Below are 22,984 nucleotides of genomic sequence, written 5' to 3' on the forward strand. Positions count from 1 at the left end.
CTCTACCAAGGCTGGTGGGAGCAAACACAACCGAAAAAGAGGCTTATTGTGAAGATATGAGATCAAGGTGTATTTTCAAATTTAAACTTGAATATAGGCAAAAAAACAAATTCCTCAGTAATAGTTATTTCAAGTAACCATAACTCACGCCCTCGCCAAACAGTGCTTATAAGCTCACATATAATAACACTCATAAAAACTGTATCACTTTATTGATAACATCAGTACCACAACTGAAATAACATCAGCACTGTAAACTATGAGGGCGCAAGTTAATAGTTACTTGAAAGAACTACATCTGTTGCATTTGTTTTTTTTGCTTTAGTTTAAAATATTACGCTTTAAACAGCCATTTTTAACTATATATATATATATATATATATATATATATATATATATATATATATATATATATATGATGCAGATTTGTAGAGCGCACTTCACCCAGAAGGGTATCCTGGCGCTGAGCAGGTTTGAGTCTAGTTAATCACAGTGCCTAGTGGGACTACTTGAAAAGTTAAGTCTTCAGCTATTTGCAGAATTCAGGAAGAAGGTTGGAGACTCTTATGTGCAGCGACAGGTCATTGCATGAGTCATGGAGAAGGTTTGACCACTGAATCGAGTTTTCTGCATGGCAGGATGTGTGCAAGCTGGGAACTGAGGGTGTTGCTACTTTGATAGGCGGACTGGCCGGTGACGGTAGTATAGAGGAGACCCTGCCAGTCACGGTCTCTTCATTGTAGGCATTACGGGACCGCCATCTTGGGAATCTCGGGAGGCAGCGCTCTAGTTGCTGGCCCAGAAACCCATAAAAGAGCTTTGGCGCAAGCGCGCAGTCACTACTAAACCCCTGAGGCACAGCCGGGAGACTGTTTTAAAAACGGTATTTTGCAAATTAATTGTTTTTTGCTGCTATTTTAAAATTTTAGTAATACTTGGGAACTGAGGGTGTTGCTACTTTGATAGGCGGACTGACCGGTGACGGTAGTATAGAGGAGACATTGCCAGTCACGGTCTCTTCATTGCAGGCATTACGGGACCGCCATCTTGAGGATCTCGGGAGGCAGCGCTCTAGTTGCTGGCCCGGAAACCCACAAAAGAGCTATGGCGCAAGCTCGTGCAGCAGGCGCGCCGAAGACACACCAAAGACAAGCCCGTCTGCGCCCGTCCTAGGCCGAGCGCCAGGACCCCTGCCAGTTTACCTTCAGGTAACCCAACGATATTAACATACCAAAGTAGGTTAGTTCAGTTAAATATTTTGGGCAGGAATTCTGACTGTCCATGCCTCTCCTTAGATGAAGGAACACCGGAAAACCCGACCATCTGTCCACAATGTAATATTAGTCTCCCAGCGCTTTTATTTAGTAAAATAAACAGAGGGCTATCGGAGCAGGCTGTGCTCTGAGTGATAGTACACAGGGCTTAAAAGGGCTCCTGCTTAACGCTCGGTCACTAGTTAAGCACAGTACCGAATGCGCCACTCGGATAGAAGACCTGGGAGTTAAAGTGTTTATTTGTTACTGAAGCCTGGACGGAGGCAGCCTCAGGACCAGACATGGGAGAGGCCTCGCCCCCAGGTTTTCTCTGTCACACAGTGAATAGGCAGAGTAACAAAGGAGGGGGGCTTGCAGTCATATATCACAATTCTATTAACGCCACATTTAAAACAATTACAAGTGGGGGGTGCAATGCTCTGGCCTTCTCCCTCTCTCTTCCACATCAGGAGAATTTAAGAGGGATCTTGGTATACAGACCCCCGGGCCCTAGGAAGCCGTTTATTGATTTAGTTAGTAATCTTATGGAGGAAGGCATAAGTGATAGATCTTTTACCATAATGGGTGATTTTAACTTTCATTTGGAGGCTACTGCAGACTCGGATACCTTGGAGTTGTTAGAATTTATGAATGGGTTGGACCTAATGCAGCTAGTTATAGGGGCTACCCATACTTCTGGGCATACGCTGGATGGGATCTTCTCAAAATATACACATTTGTCGGTCTTAGAGGTGCGACCAGTAGCATGGTCAGACCATGCGGCTATACTATTCAAGATCGCCTACCCGGACATTCGGATGCATGATAAGCTCTTAACAAAGACTAGATACATACGGGCGTGGAACAGTATTGAAGGTAAAGATCTGTCAGATCTCTTGGAGCCTAATCTGCCCTCTCTAGTTGGGGATGTGAAAGATGCCACAACTAGATTGAATGCCTGGGTCACTGATGCTTGTGATAAACTTGCTCCAAAAAAACCTTTCTATCCCAGAAGGACCCACCCCTCTGCCCCTTAGTACACTCCCAATCTAAAAACTCAGAAATGCATCTGTAAACATTCTGAGCGGGAATGGGGGAAGGGGTATAAGGTGGAGGACAAAATTAAATATAAAGAAAGCATTCGGGTCTATAAGCAACTACTGTTCATGACTAAACAAGAATACTATGCTAACCAAATCAAACTAGCTGAAAATTCAACTAAATAATTATTTAAAATGGTCTGTAAATTGGCAAATCCACAAATACCACAAGTGGTGGAGAGCCAGGAACTATGCGATAAGATCGCCAGTTTCTTTCTGGATAAAGTAGAGGACATTTTCTCAACTTTTAATAGAGCTAATAGTAGCTCTCCACTTGAATCTTGCATCGACAAAAAGACTGCCTCCCAAACTCAGAACTCTTTGACAGAATTCCCTCTTTTAACCAATACAGATACTGTCAAACTTTTTCAAAATATGAAATCAGGATCCCCTTACGACCCCTGTCCGATTAAAATAGCCAAACTGGCCCCACTAACCTTTGCTGCAGCCCTTACCCCTCTTTTTAATTTAATAATTGAAGCAGGCAGCATCCCAATTAGTTGGAAAACTGCCTCTTTGATTCCTCTTCTGAAAAAATCTAACCTAGATCCCAAAGATGTTCATAATTTTAGACCGATCTCCCGCCTCCCATTTCCGGCCAAAATGCTGGAAAAATGGATTAACAGTCACCTGAGTAGGTACCTTCAAGATGCTGAGGTACTTGACTGTACCCAATATGGCTTTCGGGAGGGCCATAGCACAGAAACTGCCCTCTTAAAGTCCACCGACGAGATCAGGAAAACTTTGGACCAGGGTAGCAGAGCAGCAATGATTATGCTGGACCTCTCCGCAGCATTTGACACGTCCACCATGTTCTTTTGATGGAACGTTTGTCAACCTGCAGAGTACAGAAGGCCGCCTGGAGGGTTTTAAAATCTTTTTTCTCTGATCGTCAGCAGGTAGTGGCCTTCAGTGATTTTTGCTCCCCTCCTTCCCAACTACCATGTGGGGTGCCACAGGGGTCATCGAGTCATACCTTATTTAATGTCTACGTATTGTCGTTGGCTCCTGTGATTAGATCCTTTGGTTTTCATCTTACCTCCTAAGCAGACGATACGCAGATAGTGGTATCACTTCTCCCAGGATCCGAAAGGAATACAAGCCACAAGCTACATGACTGTATGGAGGCTGTCGGTTCCTGGATGTCCAATAATTGCCTTAAATTAAATTCAGGCAAGACTGAAGTAATCCTATTTGGGAATGAGCTTAACCTGTGGACCCCTGAATGTTGGCCTGACTCCTTGGGGCCCCTTCCATCACCTTCTACGCAAGTGAAAAACCTGGGAGTGTACTTAGACGATAAACTGGACATGAAAAGGCAAGTTAATGCCATTGTGTCATCTACTATGTTCACTCTCAGGACCACCAAGAAAATTCTTCCTTTTTTGCCTAAGGAGTCGGCAGACGGTGGTCACGGCATTGATTATGTCACGCCTGGACTATTGCCATAGCCTCTATTTAATCATGCAAGAGTCTGCTGCATAGACTCCAGATGCTGCAGAACACCGCTGCTAGGCTGATATCTGGCATACCAAAATTTTCCCCGATCCCTAATGAAATCCGCAGACTTCACTGGCTACCAGTAAGGCAACGAGTGCATTTTAAATCCTTATGTCTGGTCTTTAAATCGCTTCATAATCAAGGACCATGCTACCTGCAGGAACAATTCCAATGGTACATGCCTTCTAGGCCGCTATGTTCATCGGCTCAAAAATTAGTGAAAGTCCCACCTGTAAAAAAAGTTTGTTGGGGTGGGAAAAGCTTTGTGGTAGGTGCTGCAAAGATGTGGAACCAGCTTCCCTTTTCCTGAGGAACAGCACCGATTTGCTGCAGTTCAGGAGAATGCTTAAAACCTGGACCTCTCCTCTCTCCTGGACAGCAGTTGGCGCCAGGACACCTAAGAGTAACAGACGCGCTTAATAAAACAATTAACATAACATAACAAGCAGTTCAGATGAGCAGGAGCGTCTGGAAGGTTTGTGAGAGCAAATGCAAATGTTAAGGTATGCTGGGCCAGTGTTATTTAGAGCTCTAGAGTTGAAGAGTTTGAAATGTGCTTGTGTGTGAGGCGCCAGTGGAGATCCTCCAGGTATAGTGTGATGTGAGTGTAAGGAAGGAGGTTGAGAGTAATTCTTGGTGACTGTTAGACCTGGCACAATTGGTGTGGGTCTACCCTGTATTCTTTGACTTGCCTCCTCTGTTTTTGCTGTGTGTTGGACTCCGTTTTGCTGGTCTAGATGCTTTGGGCATGTTGCCACTACTGTTCAGTGCCAACGTGCAAATGCTCCCTTTGTAAATTGTTGTTATGGATTAGTGATTCCATGAATTACATATTTGATTTACTAATCAGAACCTAGTACAGTGCAATGTGTGTGCTCAGGGCTTGTAAATCAAATGCTGCTAGTGGGCTGCAGAACAGGTTGGGACACCCACAGAAGCACCCTGTAAAATGTAACTCTGGCCTGTCATTGCCGAGTCTGTGTGCAGTCTGGTAAGGCCATGTCAACTTGTCACACACTTCCCAGTCCCTAACTTTCCCTTTTCTTACATATTAGTCAACCCTATAGGCCCCAGGTACCCCTGTGGGCAGGGTGCATTGTATGTGACAGTTAGGAAATGCACCGATGTGTGTGGCATGTCCTGATAGTGAAATAAAGCAATATTGTTTTTCACTATTGCAATGCTACCTGCTCCTATAGGATAGAATGGGGAGTTTCTTATTACAATACAATTCGGACAGTGGACCACTTATACACAGAGCACAGCACCAATCTAAATATCACCCAAATTATTCAATTTCCAATGAATCAGCGTGCACATTCCACGTGCTCCCTGTCCCAAGAGCACCACCCAAACCTGGGAAAAAGTCTATTTTTGTCCTGAGTGGAAAAGCACCGCTACAAATGTGTGTCTCCAACCATCATAGGAGAATGGTAAGTCTTTGAAATATCCTTATTATTCAAACGCTGAGTCGTGATGTACAAAATTCATTGTTCTTTTAATGGTCCGTTTATAGACAAGACACCAGCCAACGCGTTTCGTTATGCCAAACAGAACTTCTTCAGGGCTGTGAGTTTAAAAAACATACAAAGATAACGCTATAAATATCACAAAAACAACATATAAACAAACATGTGTAAGTGAGTGTATAAAAATTCTTGATGGATATGATCATCTTTTGGGGGAATGAGAACCCTTTTAATGTACAATTGACTATAAAATCAAGCAATACCCAGATTGAATTCTTGGACGTGTTGTTTTATGTGGAGGACAACACAATACAGAGCAATCTGTACCGCAAAAGTACTTCTTGTAATAGCGTGCTGCATGCATCGAGTGCGCACCCGAAGTCCACCATTAGGAATATACCTTTTGGAGAGATGGTGCGCATCCGACCTGAATGGGCCTGGTCTGCCTTCAACAATGGGGTCTCCACCTCCTGCCAGGAAACTGCACCAGTAAGGGACAGAACTGGTTTTGGCTGTGTACAGACAAACTCTGCCTACAGAGAACAAAGGAGCTTTGTGCATGAAAATAGGGCCCCCGACTTTTACATCACTTCTGGGAAATCAAGAGGAACCTTTGCCAAGGAGAAGAGCCGGAGAAGCGGAGGAGGAATACTGCCCCTGTGCTGTTTGGGGTTGGCCTGCAGTGGTGACCTGCTGCCAAGGAAAGCAAAAAGGACTTTCCCGTTTGCTGTGTTCCCATCTTGAGGAAGATCTCCAAGGGCTTGAAAATGAGCTTGCCTCCTGTTCAGAAGTTTCAGGGACACAAAGACTACACCACCAGCTCCAATAAACTTCCTTGCTGGGAGTTCTGACCTGCAAAGAGGTGCCTGCTCCTGTTTTGGACCTCTAGAGACTGTTTTCCACTGGGAGCCGGAAAATCAATGCAATATTGAGAAGCATGACGCATCCGTACCGGTTTCCGACGCATCGCCAAAGAAACTGTTGCAGCACATGCTGCGGCTTGACAAAAATCGCCACATCAAGTACAACGATCTCCGAAGCACGAGATCACAGCACCGATTCAGACCCAAGCCCTGCTGTGCGGCTGCAAGAATCCAAGCATCATCCTGGATCGTCGCATCGAGGCGCCAAGTATGTTGCATCATTGGGGGACACAGTAAGAAACCAATGCATCACCTTCTCTCTGCTAAGGAACCTACGCATCACCTCCCCTGAGCAGCAGTAAGGAAGCGACGCATCACCTCCCCCGGGAGCAAGGAACCCATGCATCACCTTCCTGAGTGCAAGGAACCGACGCATCACCTTCCCTACAGCCAGTTTTGTTTGTTTGCGTGACGCATCCAAGGTGCTTTGTGTGAAAAGTGTTGCATCGGCAATTTGCTTTGAACTGAACTATTACTACCATCTAAAAGTAATTTTTATTACTGTATTGTGGACTTTTGTCGTTTGGTATTGTTTTGGTTTAAAGATTACTTCTTTTTCTAAACTGGTGTGGTGTCCATTTGTACTGTATGTGTTCACAAATACTTTACACACTGCCTCTAAGATAAGCCGGTCTACTACTGCCAAGCTACCAAGGAGGTGAGCAGGGGTTATTTTAGCAGTGTATGCCCCTTAGCCTGACTAGAAGCAAGGGCCCTTATCTAGACAAAGGTACCTACCTCTGCCAACTAGAGATCCCCATTCCTAACAACACCAAGTTCTGAATGGTTTGAAAACATTCTGAGGAGTTTTTTGTTCATCCTGGCATAGAGGATGCTTATACAAGGGAAAGGGTGACCATTTACCAGGTATTGACTGGGAGCCATTTGAAAATCTCTCTCAGCATCTTCAGGGTATGGAAGCATGAGACGTTGACTTGGTAGTTAATTTGAGATTTCTGTAGATAACAATTCTGAGGTTCTTGACATGGGTTGTGACGGCCTGAGTGGGTCCTAATTCTGTTGGCTATCAAGTTGAGTCCCATGTTGAAGTGCTCTTTCCGAAGATCATAATTTCAGTTTTGTTGACGTTTAGCTTCAGAAAGTTGGTATTCATTCTGTGGGCAATTTCAGTCGTGCAGGCATTGAACTTGATCTCTGAACTGGGCGTCTTGTCCACAAGGGAGAGAATGAGTTGAGTGTCATTGGTGTAGGAGAGGACATTGATGTTGTGAGTGGATGATGCTGGATAGAGGTATCATGTATGCATTGAAGAGGGTCGGGCTCAGGGAGGATTCAAGCAGAACTGTGCAGATGAGTTCGCTGGCGGCTGGAGTGTATGGTCCCAGGCTGATAGACTGGGTCCTTCCACTCAAGTAGGAGCAGATCCATGTGTGTTCTAGAAATTCGATGTCGTGTAGGAGTTAGATGGGGTGGGATACTGTGTTAACACTGCAGAAAGATCTAGGAGGATAAAGGTGCCATATCTTCTCTATCCAGAATCACTGCACCATCAGGATTCAAGCAAGCCGGGCCGAAGACGGCTGTAATGCCAGACACCGGTCCCCGGAAGCTTGTTTCCTTTCCAGTGAAGCATTGGCTTGGTAGTTTGGTCTGCCCTGTTCCCATGATGCACTGGGCCAGGGACAGACTAATTTGCATATAGCCAGGTTATGAACTGGGATGGTGCAGTGAGCTAAAAAACGGTGATGGATCAAGCCCTGATCTGTTGACTGGGTAGGAGTGTTCTGATTAACTCAGATACTCTGTCCATCACCACCCCCTTTTGAAAATATTTTGGCCACCATGAGTGTGGAAGGGTATGCTCAGACGTGAGTCCCTTGCTCACTGCACCATCAGGATTCAAGCAAGCCGGGCCGAAGACGGCTGTAATGCCAGAAACCGGTCCCCGGAAGCTTGTTTCCTTTCCAGTGAAGAATTGGCTTGGTAGTTTGGTCTGCCCTGTTCCCATGATGCACTGGGCCAGGGACAGACTAATTTGCATATAGCCAGGTTATGAACTGGGATGGTGCAGTGAGCTAAAAAACGGTGATGGATCAAGCCCTGATCTGTCGACTGGGTAGGAGTGTTCTGATTAACTCAGATACTCTGTCCATCACCACCCCCTTTTGAAAATATTTTGGCCACCATGAGTGTGGAAGGGTATGCTCAGACGTGAGTCCCTTGCTCACTGCACCATCAGGATTCAAGCAAGCCGGGCCGAAGACGGCTGCAATGCCAGAAACCGGTCCCCGGAAGCTTGTTTCCTTTCCAGTGAAGAATTGGCTTGGTAGTTTGGTCTGCCCTGTTCCCATGATGCACTGGGCCAGGGACAGACTAATTTGCATATAGCCAGGTTATGAACTGGGATGGTGCAGTGAGCTAAAAAACGGTGATGGATCAAGCCCTGATCTGTTGACTGGGTAGGAGTGTTCTGATTAACTCAGATACTCTGTCCATCACCACCCCCTTTTGAAAACAGAATCACTAGAGAGCATTCGTGGTGGCAATGAGGGAAGTTTCCGGGCTGTTGTTGGGTCTGAAACCAGACTGAGTGGTGTTGAGGAGTTGGTAGTCATTGAGGTATTCGGTGAGGCGTCTATTGATGATTTTCTCTAAGACCTTGGCCATGAATGGGAGCAGGAAAATTGGTCTTTAGTTGGTGACCACTGAACGGTCCACAGATGGTTTCTCCTGCTATGGAAGGACAGTTGTGTGTTTCCAAGCATCTGGGAAGGTTGCAGGGGACATATTGATGTATAACGGCCACCCCGTCGGTGCCCCTCCCACGCATAGCCTTCAGGCTGTGGCAACGCCCTACACCCAACCCCCTGCAGCAGGCAACTTCCCACTGCTGGCCAACACCCCTTGACCACATAAAAACAATGGACACCCACCCAACCTTTTCATTTTTTTTTTGTTGCTTTTTTTGGTCTTTTGGAAATTTTGTAGTAATCTTGCTTGGGCGGCGCATAGTACACTGCCCCCTTATATAGTGCTAAACTGGCAGCCGCAACATTTCTCTTCATATTACCACCAACCAATGACCGCACTCGGTCTTTCTGAACCAGTCCCATTTCCACAGGACCAGTCCCCAGATTAGTTATTTGTATCTTCTGTAATCCAAGTACGCAGAGTTTCTGAAGCAAAATAACATTTGGTACACTGCCCAGGGACTATAACCTTGGGCGTAATGGTTCCTTAGTGGTCATGCATTTTGCTTTATGTGCCAACCTGCCTTATCTATAATGAATTTGTTTACTGTGGCCCAAGGGCCCAAATGCCGCTATTCATTTGCTAATTGGTTCAAGTGCAGTTGCTCACTGTCATATGACAATGTGCTTAATGCATCATGTACCTTGCTAGTGTTATGTTATGTTATAACGTTTTATTGAGCGCGAACAGCTGCCCCAGCAACGAGGCGTCCCGGCGCTAAACTATAACAAAACCAAGAGGGGGAGATGGAACGGAGAGGCAATAAGAAATTAGGATGGGGAAAAAAGAAGTGTTTTGATCGATTTGCGGAAGGCGAGCAGATTAGTTATGGAACGAATGTGAGATGGGAGGGAGTTCCAGAGCCTTGCCCCCAGGACTCTGAAAGAGCGACCGCCCATTCTGCTTAGCCTTATACGTGGGGTAACAACCAAGTTTTGACCCAAGGAACGTAGGGCCCGCTGAGGAATGTAGGGCTCTAGGAGAGGACGCAAGAGACCAGGACAGTCAGTCTTGAGAATTTTAAAGACCGTAGTGAGGGCTTTAAACTGGACGCGGGCTTCTATGCGTAGCCAGTGTAGTTTCTGGATGGTGTTTCTGGCAGAACACCTTCGGGGGAGGCCTACAACTGCCCTGGCGGCAGAGTTTTGAATGCGTTGAAGCCGCATCATCTCAGCTTTATTAAGGCCGAGGAAAAGGACATTGGCGTAGTCCAGCCGAGCCAGGATGGTGGATTGGACTATAAGTTGACGCGTATGGCGATCAAAAAAGCCAAGAATAGGATGAAGGTTCCTCAACAGGCCCACACAGGTGGCAGCCAGGTTCTTAGTGTGGGTCTGGAAGGTAAGGGATGCATCCACCCAGACGCCAAGGTTTTTTACCACATTTTTAGGGGAGGGGGTCGGGCCCAAAGCGGATGGCCACCAGTGATCAGTCCAATAGTCAGGGTTTTTGCCCAAAAGCAACACCTCTGTTTTGCCAGCGTTCAGCTGGAGGCAATTGTGTGACATCCAGCGAGCAACTGCCTCTAGCCCGTTCTTAAATTTCGCCGCTGAGATCGAGGGGCCCTCAGTCAGGGAAATGACCAACTGGGTGTCGTCGGCGTACGACACTAGTGTCAGACCCCATTCTTTTGCTATTTCGGCGAGAGGCTGTACATAAAGATTGAATAGGGACGGGCTGAGCGCCGAACCCTGGGGGACGCCTTGCTCTATAGGGTGAGGCTCTGATATGAACGGGGGGGCAGAGACCCGAAAGGACCTGTCAGTTAAAAATGAACGGAACCATTCTAGTGCAAGGTCTTCAATACCAATGGCTTCGAGACGTTTTAATAAGATGGAGTGGGAGACCGTATCAAAGGCTGCGCTGAGATCGAGTAAAATCAGCGCAGCACTTTGACCGGCATCCAAAATGTTCCGTAAGTTTTCAATGGTGGTCAGCAGGGCGGATTCGGTGCTGAATCCTGGCCTAAAGCCATTTTGTGAGGGGTCTAGAATTTGGTGTTGCGTCATGTAGTTGGTTAAGACCTTGTTCACATGGGCTTCAGCCAATTTGGAAACCCATGGAAGCAATGAAATTGGTCTAAAGTTTCCTGGTTGTGATGGGTCTAGGTTAGGTTTTTTTATAATTGGAGAGACCCAGGCCTGCTTCCAACACGTGGGAACCACTGCTGAGGAGAAAGATAGATTAAGTAGGGTAGTCAACGAAGGAAGGAAGAAATCGAGAGATTCTAGATATTTGGCGGGTCTCATAGCATCTGTGGGCGAGCCAGATTTGATTTTGGCGCACAGTTGGGCGAGTTCGTCAGAAGTTAAGCTGGGGATAAGAGACAAGCTGGGACTATCTGACGAGGGCTCACGTGGTTTGAAGGTATCCGGAAGGATCTGAGGGAAGGAGGTGTAGATTTTCTTTACCTTTTCCGTAAAGAAGGTGGCAAGTTCCTCGCATTGTTGTGCAGAGGTTATGCCTGAGGTAGGAGTAGGACTGTCTTTAAGTTTTTGAACAAGATCAAAGATAGTTTTTGAAGGGTTCTTGCTGGAGCCAATTGATTCCGCATAGAAGGAAGCACGGGTGGCGCGCACCGCCTTGTGATATAACCTCAATTTTAGCAGGTAGGCAGCTTTATCGATGTCCTTATAATCTCTCCTCCACTGGCGTTCAGCCCTTTAGCAGTCTTTCCGCATGGTTAAGAGATTTTCGTTATACCATGGGTTAGATGGCGTATTGCGGGTTCTGGTCCATTTTGCTGGTATTAGGGAGTCTAGTCCTAAATTAATCCAATGTTGAAAGGCCGCGTATGCGGAGTTAATATCTCCGTCTGAGAGGTTAAGATGGAGGTTACCTAGTTTGCTAGTAAGGTCGCTGGGAGCCAGTTTATGCCACGGCCTCATATCGGGAACTGGAAGTGTTTTTCGCAACCGAGTCTCTGGTCTTCAGGGTGAATTTGATAAGGGAGTGGTCAGTCCACCCCATGGGTTTAGGAAGGGCCGCCGAGGCATCTGGAAGATTGGAAAACACAGGGTCCAGTAAATGCCCGGCCAAATGAGTGGGAGTTAAAATGAGTGGGTTAAGCTGAAGGGCCATGAGGTCCGCCTGAAGGTTCTTAATGGTGTGGTCAGTCATGGAGTCGAAGTGTAAATTAAGGTCTCCCAGGATGGTAAAATTGGGAGAAGATATCACTAAAGTATGAGCGGCATCTAGGAGTTCCTCAATGAACCTGGCGGTGGGGCCAGGGGGCCGGTAGATATATAATCCGGAGAGGGTGAACTGGGGGTTGGTGGAGATTTTAAATCTTGCACTTTCACAGCCCCAAATGGCTTCCTTTTCAAAAGTGCAGTTGTAGGATGATTTGTAGACAACAGCTATCCCCCCCCCCCTGGAATCTCTGTTAATGGTTTTTATGGAGAAACCCTCTGGCAGCGAGAGATTAAGGATGCTGTTTTGGTCATCGTGGAGCCAAGTTTCACAGATAAACATAATGTCAGGAAGTTCCTCTGTTATGAGAGTGAACACCTCGGCGTGGTGTTTCACAAGGGATCTGACATTAAGTTGGAGAATGGAAAGAGAGTGTTGCTTATAAGCAGTAGTATAATGGCTTACTAGCCCGGGTAAGGGTGTCTGAAAACAACATGACTTACAGTACAGACCTGTTTGTCCTAAGCAGCCTTCAAGTTTCTTGCATTTAGAGTCTGGTTTAAGTGCAAGGAGAGATTTTCTGTCGTACTGGAGTTTGAGTGGTGCAAGTTGAGCAGGGGAACTGGCGAGAGGCGATGGTCTGGCGATGACGGGCGCAGACGGGCTTGCCTTAGGCGCGCCTTCGGCGCGCAAACGGCGCTCCCGCTGCGCTCGTCCGCTGCGCTTGCGTGGGAAGCACATTATAGGGGGAGGAGAGGTGGGCGTGGCCTATCAGGTGGGCGTGGCCTCGCGGCTGGCGATGGCGGCCGGAGTCAACAAACACCCCAAAACAGCGCTAAAATCCGCTGAAAATGGAATGTTTTTAGTGGCAGGCAGCCCAGCACAGAGCTCAGGGCAGGAAACAAAGTTTTAAAATATGTAAACAAGAATAAACAGATTAAAAACAATAGCGTGTATTTCCTCCGGCTTTCCGCCTCAGAGGTGAAGTTATATAGAGCGCACTCGTGGATCAGTGCTTACTTATAGGCGGGAGAGGTGGGCGTGGCCTATCAGGTGGGCGTGGCCTCGCGGCTGGCGATGGCGGCCGGAGTCAACAAACACCCCAAAACAGTGTGCTTCTAGTTTGCAGATTCACATAATTGTTGGCATTTCGTAAAGGGCATAGTGGCTTTAATGTAAATATGAAAATACAATCCCACGATTTTCTTCACATCTGACATTATGCATCATGTGGATAGTTCTCATAATAATTTCGAGAAATTATATAAAATCTGTGCTTAAGACTTTCTCGCGCAGAAAGAAGCGTTGGGTTCGAGAGGACCAGAGCAGTTCCCAATGTAACTGCAGTAAGAGAACAACAAGGTAACAAGAAGTGGCCGAATGGAGACAAACTAGCCTTGTCCTGAAGACAGGCTTCAGACTGCTAATAAAAAACAATGATGTTCAACTATGACCACAAACATCTGAGTAATGAACCCTCATGTAAAGGAAGAGTTTTGGTGCTAACGTTTATTATCTTGGATTAGCTACAAATGGAATTTTCCACAATAAAACAAGTTGCCAGCGTTTATAATTTCTACATTCTGTTCATATATATAACTATTACTTTTAGATCTGAAACTATATTGCTACATATATTCTGCACTAAAGTAGTGTTAAGTAAAGCCTTACAAAAATAACATGGATTGGTTAGGTTATGAATATTTGTAGTGCACACTATCACCCGGGAGGTTATTCTGGCACTGAGCAGTTGTGGGCCTAGCCAAACCTGGGGTGTAGAAGGACTACTCAAAAAGGTAGGTCATTAGCTTCATTTGAAATTCAAGAAATGAGGTGAAGGCTTTTATGTGTAGGGGCAGGTCTTTCCACACTTTAGGAGCGATGTAAAAGGCCTGCCCGCCGGACCCGTTTTTTCATGAGTAAGATGTGGGCAAGTAGGAGTCTGGAAGGTTTGTGAAAGTCAATGCAATTGCTGTGGTATGCTGAGCCAGTGTTATGTAGTTACTTGAACCTGTGGGTGAGGAGTCTGAAATGGAATGTGCGTGTTTGTGTATGGAAAGCTTGTGAAGCTCCTTCAGGTGTGGTGTGATGAGTGCGGCGTGGAAGGTTGAAAGTGAATCTGGCGGACACATTCTGAATGCTCTACACAGCCTTTTGGTGAGTTTTTGTTGATCCCAGCATAGAGGGTGCTCCCTTAGTCCAGCTTGCTTGTGCCGAGGGCCAGGGGTAACTGTTTTCCGGGTGCTGATTAGGAGCCATTTGAAAAGGTTTCTCAGTATCTTCAGGGTATGAAAGCATGGGGCGGTGACGGCGATGACTGGGGGGGGGGGGCCTTGTTGAGTTTGCTGTCGAAGACAATCCTGAGGTTCTTGGTGTTGGTGGGTGGGTAGCTCTGTTGGCCACCAGGTGGAATCTCATGGTGAGGTGCTCTTCTCCAAGATCATAATTTTGGTCTGGCCAGTCTTCAGCTGTTGGTCTTCATCCAGTAAATGAACTTTATCCAGGTACTCGTTATCTTGTCCGTGAAAGAATGAGTTGCGACTCGCCGGCACAGGAGAGGACGATGTTGGGAGACTGGATGATGCTGGCTAGAGAGATCATGTATGGGTTAAAGCAAGTTGAACTTACTGAACTCAAAGATGAGGTCACAGGTGTCCATGGTGCAAGTCCCAGGCTGACTGGGTCCTTTCTGTCTGGAAGGAGCAGATCCATCGGAGATGAGGATGGGTAGGAGAGGGTTGAACACTGGGGAGAGGTCCAGGGGAATGTGGGCTGATGCAGCTCCTCCATCCAGTCATGTGGATGTCATCCGTAACAGTGATGAAGACAGTGCTGGTGGTCACTGAGGTATTTGATGAGGCATCTGTTGATGATTTTTCTCTAAAACCGTGGTTGGGAATGTAATTGCATCTTAACCAGGAGAGACTAGTTCACACCTACAGTGCAACCGTAGGTTGGAAACTTGTGTCCAGATAGGCACCTGGGTTTGCCGTTAACGCTTTGAAACGCTTTTGAAGCAGAAGATGTTTGCATCAATGGGGGGCCTGGGCTTTTAGAGTCACTTCCCTGGACCGTAAACATATCAAACAGATCATATTGCCAAGGAGAATGGTCCAAAGATAGGGTAACATGCTAGGTCACGAATACAAGAGATGCTTAGAACTGTGCCTAGTAGCTGAGATGGTGTACCAGCTGCTGACCCTGAAGTCAATGTATTGTGTTGAATCTGGGCCCTTTATATGCCAGAGCACCTCAGACCAATCGCAGCACACAAAAAGAGCAGGCATATACTAGACAACTCTTCCCTAAACAAGAGATGCACGCATTATGCAGGTCAATTGCTGTAAATGGTCAGAGAAACAAAGAGGGTGACTAACACAACAATGTTGCAGTATAAATTATGCAAGGAAGGCAGTGGGAGAAAACAGCAAAGAGAAACAAACATCCAAAGCAGTATCACAGTGATAACTTGCGTTGGAAATGTCTGAGCTAGCGAGAAACTGATTTTGAGACCCACGCACAGCTCAGTAGAAAAAGGTATATGAAAAACAAAATTCCAATTTAAAAGAACGGGAGAGGGTATGCATATGCAATGGTAAGGTGAGAATGCATGCATGAGGACGTGCTATCTGTGTTATAAACCATGCAAATGTATGCATAATATATAAGTGCACAGTAGTGCTATAATTGGAGTCATTACACTAACTGCATTAATGGGAAGAAATAACTAGAGGAGTTAAATGAAGCCAAACCCTAAAGAATGTCCCTTTACAAAAAGAATGTTGGTGACTAGAAAAAAATCCTCCGAACTGGAGACCACTGGCTAAGCATATTTACATTATTGCTTATGCAATCATAGAAGTAAATAACCTAAAGTTCAATGGGACAGCCTATAAATCTGAAAGACAATGTAATTAGCTGCGGATTTAGAATTGGATGACTTGAGAAGAAACACCAGTACTGTGCAATGCATTCCTTAGGGACCTTACAAAGACTGGATGGGCTCAAAGTGGTAATGGTCTCTCAGAACTGTACAGTGATGGGATGGGCACTTGGACAAGCAAGATCAGTTTGAAACGGTAACCTCTGGCAGCACATCCAGGAACACCCTATTTACCTAGATGTGACCATAGAGACAGCACGGGGGGGGGGGGGGGGGGGGGGGGGGGGGGTTCACAACTAGAGATTGGCCAAATGGATACACACCAGACATACATTAAAGAGATTAATGAGCTACAGTAGGTGAGTAATAAGAATTTTATAGGGTCTTCTTATGATTTAGAGTCACATGAGCATTGGGATGAGGGTACACGGCCACCTGAAACAGGTAATGAATGCATTGAGCAATCGCCCAGGAACGCACATGTGTACACAAAAGAGGCGAGTAAAATGCAAGAAATACTGGTGAGCAGAGAGACATGATGGCACAAAGCCAACTGCGTAAAGCATAGAGGGATTCTAAATAAAAGTGGAGTAGCACATGGGTTTAAAGCACAGTAAGCAAAGAGAAAATTACGTAACTCCACCCCACAAAGACACAGGTACATAGCTAAGCGAAGCCCAGAAGCCTTCAGGCAGGCTGTGGAAAAGGCTTACATACAAGAGGAAGAGGCACCAAAACAGAGGCCCTGTGTCAACATTCAAACGAACAATATGTACATGGCCAGTCAGGTAGGGTATACTTGACTCAACTGTGCTGACTGTAGAACAAAGAAGATAATTCATATTGATACTGAAGTAGAATGGTCCTTTTATTGAGGAGTACGAGGCCCTACCATGAGGAACAGATACAACATTATTTACAAAATAGTTGTCCACAAAACGTTGCAGATTTCAAGATTTCTGAAATATGTGCCCAGTCCAGAAGCAACACTGCACTTGGTGTACCCAAGAAGGCAAGTAAGCATCATTAGTACTCCGAGATCCAAAGTCTGTCTTTGTAGGTGAACTCCCGATCTAAGAGGTAATAAATAGTGAAGGAGCCACTGCTGGATCAGCTGAAGTTGCCACTGCTTTGCTGACAAGAAGTGCTATTTCTTCTTCAGAGCACGCTTCCCTTCTCCTTTTTTGGGTGGTCCTTTGCCACGAAGTTTTCGCAGACGTCTCATCTCTTCTTTAAAATCTTCATGCTCATCTCTTAGAAAAGGAACAAAGTCAAATTTAAATCATTTAATACAATTACAAGCAAGTCAAATGCCTTGTAAATGGATTAGGAGGGGACAATAAATGACTTATCTACCCACAAGTCCTAGCTTTCAATTCATTTAATGCCTCTGCAAGAGGCAGTCCTATACCACAGAAATCCAAAGTTCATTACTTCCTGCATGTACATAAATATATACATACCTATATACATACATACATACATACATACATACATACTCGGGCCTCGAAAAATCTTAAAAATGTTAATAGACCTGCAGGTCTAATAACTTGAATAATCTGCTTGACCTACCTGTAATGCACTTGACCCGTAAACAGGTCTCAAATTGGGTGATCGTAGGCAAATGTTTTATTTTACTGAGCGCCTTTTTCTTCATTATAACGAGAGCACCTTCAAGTATGGGAGTTCGGCATTTCTGCGGTACAGAAACCCTCCTTTTTGATTTAATAGACCAAGGGGCATATTTATAAAGAGTTTGAGTTGCATTTACACCACACAATATGGTGCATGTGCGATGGAAACAGTGAAATGCAATTTATTAAGCCGCGCAAGGCCCTGTTGCGTGGTTCTGAGTGGCTGAATAAATCAGGAGTAAAGCAATGCGGAGCAAATCGCTGCATTGAGTTACTTTGCCCTGGAAAGACATTCAATGGGCGTTGTGTGGGTGTGCCCATGCAACTCCCATGGATTTTTACACATTCCCAGATTTACTATTGCAGGTAGACCTGGGAATGTGCCAAATGCTACGCATTCCCAGGTGAGGCGTAACGAGGAGAAATTTAATTTCTCCTCATTACTTCCGCTTTCTATGTATACTGCATTCTGCAACACACGGATAGGGAGGATTATGCCTCAGGGGATTGTTTTTGTGCAATCTTGCATACAACGCAGGCATCCTTGTGCCATGTAGCAAGGGTTCCTGTGTTGGCGCTAGGCAACCTATTGTGCAGGAAAAAGGACAGCAATGCACTGTATTGTAATAAACGCAGCACATTCCTGCCCTTTCCATGGAACGCAGCAAGGTGACGTTCTGCGTTGCGTTACTTTTACGTAACTATGGCCCTAAATGTTTGCTCCAAATATAATAGAAACCTAGCTCACATAAAGGGTAAACCGGACCCCTGCCTTGCCTTTAGTTCACCAATAGCATTGCCATCAGTGTGGGGGCAAGTATGTTTCTCAGTTCATGTGTAAAAACTCACTTTTAACAATTATATTACTAAATCACATTTTTTATTGAAATAGCCACAAACTGTTGCACTAACAAGCAGTTTTATTGATAAAACTGTATAGAGTATAAACAATCTTTGCAAATTGTGTTACAGCATAAATTATCATATGTACATCACCAAGTAAAGTGTTTTGATTTTTGTTCATCCTATTAAAATCTTGTTTTTCCATCACAGAGAGATGCAAAAAAAAGTGTTTTATACCTAGTTCACTTATTAGATATTTAAATGTGTTAGAAAAACAACCTGACATCTTACAGCCTCTAACTTCACACTGTTTGTACCACACGATTTTCAGACAGTTTACTCTACAAAATCCTAACATTTCTTCTCTGACTCCAAAGTTAATTGAATGAAGACAAACTGACTTTTGACCTTGGCCTTCGGTGCATACTGGAGGTGAAGGTGAATCTCGGACACATCCATTCTGCTGGACATGAGGTTGCTCTGAGTGGGTGCTCTTCAGGTGGATGCAGTGGGCAATACCTTCTGAATCAGGCATTGGACGAGTCACTAAAAGACTGATTATACTAACGATTGCTGCAATATGTTTATCTATTTCCTTGATATATTTTTAAGATGATGGATGTTTACATAACATATGTTTTGTATGGTATGCATAGTTTATGCATATGATTTGCATAAACTGTAACAATTCTTTACAGAACTAAATATTCTGCTGCAGTAGTTATATAAACAGGTCTCTCTGGGGTGGTCTCATTGTAATTACAGGTAACAGAATGTGATTATTTGTTAAACTGCCTGTCAGTAAAGCAGTCTCAACAAGCACTGGATTTCCTTTTCACTGTTATCTCGTTCACCTCTTAAATGCCTCTAGAAAAATTGTTTAAGCTAAATTTCTTAGAAGCAGAATTTAAAAGTATCTATTTTTAACATGTTTACATCCACAAATTGCATGCAAAAATTCTCCACCTGCTATATTTCTTAAAATCAGCAATAACAAAATTGACATTCTTTTGTTATGGTTACTTCCATGCCCCCCCTTTTTAGGTCTCGTCCTATTAATCGCACAAGCGATAATAGGACGAGAGTATAGAGGCTCATCCAAGCTCTGAAACCATCGCGGATTACATCGAGTGCATGTGCACGCGCTTTTTACCATTTGCTCCCTCAGCCGCCTGCCTCCGAGAGCTTCACTTCAAAGGGATCCGCTCCCCCGCCCACTGCTTCACACTTTTCACGACCGCCAGGCCGTGTCTCGCATTTCTCCTCCACCCCTCCCCACAGCAATGCCAAGAGCTTGTTTTTAAACCCTTCCCTAACCATGCAGCTCTACCATTGGCCACCAAACTAGTACTCTGCTTCCTGGTCCTGCCCTCCTTTTTACAGCTTGCCACTCCTGTATCTGTCCCCATTCTATGGCAAAACTCCCCACAAAAACAACCTTTCTCTTCCTCTTTCCAGACCGCTGATCGAGCCTCACAAGCATTCCCCTCAACAAACCCTAGTTCCTTTTAGTAATGACCTCTTACAACCTGCACCTACGCCCCCACCCTCGCTCACATGTGCACTCCTATTTTAGTGAACTGTTTTTTCACCCTCTCTGTCGCTCGTACCCAGACCTTATACCACCTGTACAGTCTCACACTATCTAATGAACTTTGACTCACCCAGGCTCTTGCTTCTAAGCCCCCGCCCCCCTCCCATGCGGAGTGTCATTGCGCTCCAGCTGTTTAACGGCTAACAATGCTCCCACCCCCCTGCTAGCATCTAGCGTGTGTTTTCAGGCCTTTAATTATATTACGGACCCATTGTGCGCTGTTTGGATGAGCCCTGATGGGCTCAGCCCACTGTTTGCAAAGAGGAGCCCTTGAGATGCCGTGGGCCAGTGAATCCTAATCTGCTCTCACTGGGGACAGCTCGGGCCATGCTGGCCTGTTGCAAATAGCCCACCCCCTAGTGTTTCTAATCGTAACCCCCCGAACCGTCAGTGTTTGCCAGCGATTACTCGTATATCTTCATGGCCACGAAATCCCACTTGCTGCCTAGCACCACCTCTTCCAGACCCCGACCCACTCTTTTCAGAGGCGGTCCCATTTTCCTGTCTGTCCCACATTACCAGTGTACAATTTTCCCATTGCAACATTTTTATGCTTGGACGGGGCCAGGTTTATGGCAGCGTGGCCTCCGTAGCTGTGCGAGCGGTTTCCTCACCTTGATTTCATTGCGTTTCTGATTCACACATCTACAGTTGTGTACCGGCTGTTCTGATAGCTCAGTGGTTGTGTCCTCTGAAATGGTTTGCAATGAAGCTGCAAGTACACATCACAGCCTTTCTCTTGCCTACCTGCAGAGTTTGTGAACAGAACACAGGGCGCCATTCATCGCCCCCCCCCCCCCCCCGACACATGCTTGTGCTCTGAAATTGGCGCCAGACTCACTCGCTTCTTTTACAAAAAAAAATGTACAATTGGAATTAGCATGTGCAGGAAAGGCAATGTGCTGGCTATTGAGCACGTTGCTGATAGAAAGCACTACCCAGTAAGCGGAGGGCGGGTTGATTCCAATCCGCAGCACTGGTAACAAGAGCCCCATTTTCTGTTTGCGGGACTACCAGACCCTCCATCTCCATCAGCTGTTTGCCTGCATGTTTGCAGCAACGTTTTCACTGTGTGTCTTTGTCTGTCTAGCAAGGGGGCAGCAGAGAGAGAATCGAAAGGCACCTCCATGGCGGCGTAAAGCCGCCCCCCTCCCCAGTGGCATATTGTATTGCAGTCCCATGGCCAAGCCAACAACTAGACGATACACATGGTAACTCAGAGGGCAGTCACAAAGAGAGAGACGCTCAGCGGCTACAGGTTTAAGCAGCCTTCCCGAATATCTTTCCAACCCGGAAGTGACCGTGCTGATGGAGCTGGGGATGACCCAGTCCAGACCCATGTCGTTCCAAATTTTCTCTGCACGCTAAAGTAGGGTGGAGAGAGGTGGGGGTAGGTGCTTTCATGAGGAAATAACACAAAAGACTATAATTGGGAGGTGGTCAGAATTTTGAGTTGTGCTGAGTTTACCGCACCTGGTAATTACCAGTTGCAATAAACTCCTCGCCCATCACTACTTTTCAGCTAGTTAAACCTCTTGCAATTTGAAAGGGAGAAAATATTACAATATTTACGGTGACTTGGATATTTTGCTGCAGTCATTCCCCCAGAAACACAGAATAGGTGCAGATTGTAAAATCAGATATATTCAGAACGTAAGAATCTTTTAGTTATAATAAATTACACCTTTTCTCCAGGGCACTTGTAACGGGGCCCTACATTGCCCATCTCTCTTACTCGTTGCAACGCTTCCGGGTTCAAAGCCTGGCCTCCAGTGTTCTCTTTTACTGTTGGCCTCTCCATGCCTGCATGGACCTCCAGTTGTTCCATGACAGCCTTTCCTAATGTATCTAACCCATGCAATTTGGCCCCAGCAGTATTTATTTTACTACTGTGTATGTCAGACCCCTAGTACCTGCTTGCATATTTACAAACCACACCTGCTTTTGTATTGTTATGTAAGTATAGCTCTTCAAACACAACAGACAATACACAACCTACTTTCAGAGGACGGGTAAACACACTACTCGTAGGTTGTGCCTGGTTATAAGAGTGCTCGTTTATAGTTGTTGTTCTGTGTAGGCTGCACTCTCTGGATTGAGGCTGTACTTGTGTGACATGTTTTTCAAGGCAGAGTTCTAGTGACTTTATTTTCATAGCCATGATTTTCCTCTGAATATGTAGTACCTGATGCCCTACAGCTCCTCCTCAGTGGAGTGACATTCAGAGTGTATACCACAGTTTCCTATCCCAGTAGACGAGGCCAGAGATGACCCAATCTATGTGCAAGCAGTGCAGTGCCCACCATCCCTCTGAGTGGTATGACCTGCCGTTCTGCGAAAAGAACAGCCAGTTCTGTACCCTTACTTTTATTTTTAATCCTCTTTCACATCTCCGCGTGTGCCTTTCTGCCCTCTGTTAGTCGTTTTTGACTCGTTTTTTTGTGCCTTTCTGCCCTCTGTTAGACTCATTTTCCCTCTTTTTTCTGCCCTTATACCCTCTGTTAAGACTCGTTTTTTGTGCCTTTGCGCCCTCTGTTAGACTCGGTTTTTGTGCCTTTCTGCCCTCTATTAGACTCGTTTTTCCCTTGTTTTTCTGCCCTCTGTCAGCGCCACCACATTATCACTCAGCGCCACAACATTATCACTCAGCGCCACAACATTATCACTCAGATTTTTCGAGGCCTGCACACAAACATGCATACACACACATAGTGGGGCTTGCCCTAGCTCTGGATTGATGCCTTTCTTATTGATCTAATTACCTTCTTATTTGAGGACTTTCCTGCCTAGTCTTTGTTTCTCGCTCATCTGACGTATTCTCGTGTCCTTTCCTTATTTATATACAGGGAACTACTTTTATTATTTTACCATTTCATGGGAGTGCATGCGTTTTCTTGCTCTAGCCACCTATCTCCCATTTACTGCTTCATCCTTCGCACCC

General features: G+C 45.6%; 1 protein-coding gene across 4 annotated transcripts in view; it reads right to left on the minus strand.

Moving 5' to 3' along the window:
* Window positions 1-16,819: 16,819 nt before the first annotated feature.
* Window positions 16,820-22,984, minus strand: part of MRPS33 (mitochondrial ribosomal protein S33) — a 36,487-nt gene continuing 30,322 nt past the window's right edge. For all 4 annotated transcript variants that reach the window (XM_078668200.1, XM_078668199.1, XM_078668202.1 and 1 more), the window contains exon 3: window positions 16,820-17,225. In XM_078668200.1, the coding sequence (XP_078524326.1) occupies window positions 17,120-17,225 (106 nt within the window). In that variant the 3' untranslated portion in view covers window positions 16,820-17,119. The remainder of the gene's footprint in view (window positions 17,226-22,984) is intronic.

This window comes from Lissotriton helveticus, chromosome 1_1, assembly GCF_964261635.1.
Source record: "Lissotriton helveticus chromosome 1_1, aLisHel1.1, whole genome shotgun sequence".
In the NCBI taxonomy this organism is placed as follows: Eukaryota; Metazoa; Chordata; class Amphibia; order Caudata; family Salamandridae; genus Lissotriton; species Lissotriton helveticus.